At 46.3% G+C, this 5,828-nt stretch overlaps 1 protein-coding gene across 5 annotated transcripts; it reads left to right on the forward strand.

The window, feature by feature from the left end:
- Nucleotides 1-1,243: 1,243 nt before the first annotated feature.
- On the forward strand, nt 1,244-5,193 carry ZWINT (ZW10 interacting kinetochore protein). 5 transcript variants are annotated; one of them, XM_015147594.3, is made up of 9 exons: nt 1,244-1,398; nt 2,207-2,297; nt 2,450-2,573; nt 2,738-2,904; nt 3,062-3,118; nt 3,650-3,792; nt 3,873-4,041; nt 4,138-4,220; nt 4,409-5,193. In XM_015147594.3, exons 1-8 carry the CDS (start codon nt 1,358-1,360, stop codon nt 4,177-4,179), a joined length of 834 nt encoding a protein of 277 aa, XP_015003080.1. In that variant the 5' UTR covers nt 1,244-1,357; the 3' UTR covers nt 4,180-4,220; nt 4,409-5,193. The 5 variants fall into 5 exon arrangements, with proteins under 5 accessions (XP_015003080.1, XP_015003083.1, XP_001098136.3 ...); XM_015147597.3 differs by having other exon boundaries at nt 3,650-3,688; nt 3,910-4,041; XM_001098136.5 differs by having other exon boundaries at nt 4,138-5,193.
- Nucleotides 5,194-5,828: the final 635 nt, after the last annotated feature.

The raw sequence follows: 5,828 nt of genomic DNA on the forward strand, positions 1-5,828 counted from the left end.
GTAAATTGCACTTTAACTGGTTTGTGAACATTTTTCTATTTCTATAAATACTACTGAAGTTTGGTCTTGTCATCTGTCATGGTTTGTTAAGTTTGATCCATTTGGGTCTTACTTTTAAGAGTTAGATGGCACTAGAGCACTGATCAGCTAGGACTAATTACTGCCTACTAAATAATAAACAACTACTAAATCAAGACTTTTTTTGTGTACTCTATCCAACGTCCAATGGACTATGAAGTTTTCCAGCCTGGTTAGTGGAAATAGTGACTATTTCTGACCCTCCGTAATGTCCTCTTTTTTTTTTTTTTTTTTTTTTGAGACGGAGTCTCACACTGTCACTAGGGCTGTAGTGCAGTGGCGCAATTTCGGCTAACTGCAACCTCAGCCTCCCGAGTTCAAGCAATTCTCCTGCCTCAGGTTCCCGAGTAGCCGGGATTACAGGTGCCCGCCACCACGCCCAGCTAATTTTTTTTTTTTTTTTTTGTACTTTTAGTAGAGACGGGGTTTCACCATGTTGGCCAGGCTGGTCTCGAACTCCTGACCTCGTAATTCACCTGCCTCGGCCTCCCAAAGTGCTGGGATTACAGGTGTGAGCCACTGCACCCGGCCATGTCCTGATACCTTTAAAAATCTTTTGGCTAGTTTATTGAGACACATACTGCTCAGTACTCAGGTGAATGAATACCGAGTTCTCTCTGAGCAGTTCTCTTTCTCCTGTACTCTGCAAAGAACATTACCTACCTTGGTTTCCCAAGAATATCAGTTCTATTATGCCAACGCAGGCAATCCGCTGGGCTCTGCTTGAGTTCACTCTCCTGCATCTCTTCTATAAAATATTAGTATCTCTGAAAGCAGCTCGCTTTTTGAGCTCAGATCATTTGCTTCCTGTATCTCCCGGATCACTATTCTTCTTTACTGATTCCCAGCGTCTTAGAAACAGCCCCACTGTTTTTCGGGTTTTTTTTTTTCTACAGCAGTAGTAAATATTTTAAATAAAGTGTCAATGCTGTAAGTGTCCCCTAAAACGCAAACTCAAGGAAATACTTTCCCTCTTTCCAGTAGAGCAAGAACTTCACAGCGCACGGCCGACTTCAAGTTCCACTTACAGTCTCTGGCACCGCGTACGGTCTAGCGCGCAGGCGCAGAACCCGTGCGCGCCTAGCCATAAGCGCGCTTGCGCCAAGCAGCGAGGCACGCCAACGTGCGAATCTGCGCCTGCCAATTAGAGCGCAGAATGGTCGTTGGTGCCCGCCCACTAATCCCTGCAGCCAATCGCCTGCCCCGGCGCGAAGTCGACTGTGAATTCAAAATATACCTAGGGATTGTGGGAAGGCGGCTGAATGCGGCGCCTAGAAGGATGGAGGCGGCGGAGACAGAGGCGGAAGCTGCAGCCCTAGAGTAAGTGTTTGCGGCCAAGTGGCAGCTGGGGGCGGGCCTGGGAGGACCTTGTGGGCCCCTATGTGTAATGATTGCTGCCCTCGACCTTGTACAGCTTTTGAGGTTCGACCCTGCCGTGAATTGATCCTCACCGCAGTCCCGTCTTAGGTTCCTGAGGTGACTGTTGTCTGCTCCAGGAGTACGGCCTTTAGGGGACCGTTCGCCGCTCCCCACATACACATACTCCACAGGATGTGCTCTAGGAGACTGTTTTACTTCTGTCTTCTTGTCCCAACACGACACATTCCCAATCACTTCTCATCCCCATCCCTGCCCCCCCGTAGACTTCTCCAGTCCCTAATAATGAAAAACCCTAGAGTCGAGCCAGGCATCCAGCCCTCTGCCCTGAGTCCTTTCTCAGCTTTTCCAAGACCCTGCCCCCAGGCTGGTGCTCACTGCCAGGAGGGATCCCAAGGCCCAGCATTCTTCCCCTTTCATGCATATCTCCCCGGCTTCCTTGACATCTTGACTCAAATGGTTTCTCTTCAGTGAGACACTCCCTATTTAAAATCTCAGCGTTTTTCTCAAACTCCTTATCTACTAACCCTGCTGATTTTCCTTTGGGCACGTATTATCACTGTATGCCCTCCGTGCACTCCATTCCTCGTTGCAGGCTGTAGGCCCTTCAGGCCCTTGTGTAAACTCTGGTCAAGGCAAGACTCTCAGTAGTATACATACTGATATACACATCCACATTTGTGTACACACAAGAACTGTAGAACTAGCATCACAAGAAGCTGCAATTTCCTCTGTTTCCTTACCCCTCCAGGGTCCTGGCTGAGGTGGCAGGCATCCTGGAACCTGTAGGCTTGCAGGAGGAGGCAGAACTGCCAGCCAAGATCCTGGTTGAGTTTGTGGTGGTATGTACAAGATGAGAGCGAGCCTTTCAGAAGCCAGGGTCTGGTCCTGGCTCCTCTTATTGAGATACAGGGCAGCATTGGCAGAGAGCAGACTTTAAGGAAACCTGTAAGGAGGTAAGGACGTTCCCTGTCTCTGCCCTCCCTCTGAGCAGGACTCCCAGAAGAAAGACAAGCTGCTCTGCAGCCAGCTTCAGGTAGTGGACTTCCTGCAGAACATCCTGGCTCAGGAGGACACTGCTAAGGGTCTGGACCCCTTGGCTTCTGAAGACACCAGCCGTGAGTAGGCAGGGGATTGGAGTAGCATCTGGCCTGAGTGGGGAAGGAAGGAGGATTTCAGATAGGTCTCCCATTTGGCTGATGGGAAGGAGGCCCAGTGTTGCAAGGAGGCAGGCTAGCAGGCCACCCTCACTCATGTTCTCATTCCTGGTGGCTCATCTCAGGACAGAAGGCAATTGCAGCTAAGGAACAATGGAAAGAGCTGAAGGCCACCTACAGGGAGCACGTAGAGGCCATCAAAATTGGCCTCACCAAGGCCCTGACTCAGATGGAGGAAGCCCAGAGGAAGCGGACACAACTCCAGGAAGCCTTTGAGCAGCTCCAGGCCAAGGTACACCCAGGGGTCCTGAGTACAGGGAGGGAAGGGCAGTCAGATAGGAAGAGGGAAAGAGTGAGCAAGCTGAGTTGTGCCAGCTTGCAATCTCCCAAAATTCCAGCCAGAAAAAATAGACTTCTTCTCCTGGTCCCTCTCCCTTGCTTGTCTGCAGAAACAAGTGGCCATGGAGAAACGCAGAGCAGCCCAGAACCAGTGGCAACTACAACAGGTAGGTTCATCCTCCTAGGAGAATATCCCTTCCCACCACCATGCCATCGTATGGACTGTGTCCCCTGTCTAGAAAACCTTCGTTTTGCTTCTTCCTTTGAGGCACTATAATATAAATACCAACATGGGCTTGAATCTCAGTATCACCACTTACCACTGCATGACCTTGGGCAAGTCACCTAACTTTCTGTTTCTTTATCTAAAATGGAGGCAATAATACCACCTACTCTAGAGAGTTATTAAGATGATTAAATGATCATTACAGCAAGGGCTTAAAATAGTACCTGGCACATAGCAAGTTAAATAAGTGTTATCACCTTTGTGCCCCTTCCCTCCAAGAATGCCTCACCCTAGAACAGCTCCTTCTGATCTTTCCTTTTCTCTAGGCCCCTACTCTACTCTGAAGTGAATAGAGTCCCTCTTTTCATCATTGAGCCTGAGCCCTGAGCTGGGTGTAGGCTGGAGGGGTTGGAGGGATGGTTCTAAGACCTCAACATCTGATGCATAATGTCTGCACACTCACTCCTGGCAGGAGAAGCATCTGCAGCATCTGGCAAAAGTTTCTGCAGAGGTGAGGGAGCGTAAGACAGGGACTCAGCAGGAGCTTGAGGGGGTGTTTCAGAAACTTGGAAACCTGAAGCAGCAGGCAGAACAGGAGCAGGACAAGCTGCAGAGGTAAGGTTGGGAGCATGGGTTGCGGATTCAGAATGGTCCAGCTGAGATTCCTTTCCTTCACACTTACCTCCTCTTTACAGGTACCAGACCTTCCTCCAGCTTCTGTATACCCTGCAGGGTAAGCTGTTGTTCCCTGAGGCTGAAGCTGAGGCAGAGAATCTTCCAGATGATAAACCCCAGCAGCTGACTCGACCCCAGGAGCAGAGTACAGGAGACACTATGGGGAGAGATGCTGGTGTGTCCTTCAAGGTAAGTGAGAGATGGAACAGGTGGGCATGGGCAGGCAGGTGGAGACAGAAGCTGCGAGACTGGCCTTACCCACTGTCTATACTGTATTTCTCCAAGGCTGTCAGCCTACAACCTGCTGGAGATGCAAATTTGCCATGACTTCCTGGAGGACAACAGCATGGAGAAAGATCCTAGAATAGGTCAGACCCAACTTAGGCCTTGGTGTCCCTGGATGCAGTATGGAAAGAGGGAAAGCCTCTCTGTGCATCTGAGCTCTGCTACCCATGGAGCAGATGGATGGTGGGAACAGGAAAGAGCTTATGTTACAGTTTAACACCTCATTCCCTTGCTCAGCCCACCCAGAGCTAACCCCTGTCTTCTTCCCCAGGCCTCTGACTTCCCTCACCACCCCCAACCATCATTCCAGGAAAGACTGTGAACTCCTGAGTTCAGCCTGATTGCTGACTACATCCCAGCAAGCTCTGGCATCTGTGGATTAAAAGCCCTGGATCTCTCTCAGTTGCGTACTTGTTCATCTTCATATGCTGGCAGGAAGAACTATTAGTACAGATACTCAGAAGCCAATAACATGACAGGAGCTGGGACTGGTTTGAACACAGGGTGTGCAGATGGGGAGGGGGTACTGGCCTTGGGCCTCAGGGGTTGCTTCCTCCAATGATGCAGACATGCTGAATTTAATTCAAGGAGGAGGAGATTGCTTTAGGCAGGTGGTTATATGTGGGAAGATAATTTATTCACTAATCCAAATTTTATTCATGGATCCAAATGTTTGTTGAGTCCTTTCTTTGTGCTAAGGTTCTTGCTGTGAACCAGAGCTGTAACAGTGAGCTCATCTGACTGTTTTAGGTTGTATAGCCTAGTGTTAACATTCTTAGTGTCTTTTTGTGCCTTAAAACATTGCTTGATCACTGGTTTCAGATGTTCATTTATAATATTCTTTTCAAAGATTCAGAGATTGGCTTTTGTCATCCACTATTGTATGTTTTGTTTCATTGACCTCTAGTGATACCTTGATCGTTTCCTACTTTCTGTTTTCAGATGGAGAAGATGTACCTTTTTTGTAAACTCTTATTTTGTAAACTCTTATTTTTATCAGATGATCAACTCATGTACTTGAATATTTGTTTTCTCAAATAAATATTTAAGGCTATACATTTCTTCTGACTTCCTTTATTTTCACAATCATTCAATTCATAGCATTTTCTATATTCTGTTATAATTATTTCATTGATTCATAAATTTCTTTGAAAAATAATTTGGTCTTCTATTGATTGTGGGAAGATAATCTAAGTTTATAGAGAATGTCATCTATTTAACAAACTTTGAAATTTGGTGAGTGAATTATAGCCTCGATGTAGTGATCTTTTTTAATGTTTTACATAGTTTTGGAAAGAATGCGTTTTAGATTGTATGCAGTATTTTCTATTAGATTATGTTTGCAATTTTTGTTTCAATTTATATCTTCTATATACTTAATTTTTTGTTGTCTGAGTATCACCTGAGAGAGGTGTGTTCAAGTCTCCAACTATGATAGTGGATTTGTTCATTTCTCTTTATAGTTCCATTTTCTTACATATTTTGCAGCTCCTTTATTAAGGTATATGTAAATTTACATTTATATTTTTCTTCAGAACTGAACTCTTACCTTTGTGTGGTAGCCTGCTTCATCTATAGGCTAACGTGTTTAGCCTTGAAGACTAATAGTTTTAATTTTAATATAACTTTGTCACTTCTTTTGGTTACCCTTTGCTTGACATCCTTTCTCTTGAATTTCAATCCTTTTTTAG

This window comes from Macaca mulatta, chromosome 9 (assembly GCF_049350105.2).
Source record: "Macaca mulatta isolate MMU2019108-1 chromosome 9, T2T-MMU8v2.0, whole genome shotgun sequence".
Classification (NCBI taxonomy): domain Eukaryota; kingdom Metazoa; phylum Chordata; class Mammalia; order Primates; family Cercopithecidae; genus Macaca; species Macaca mulatta.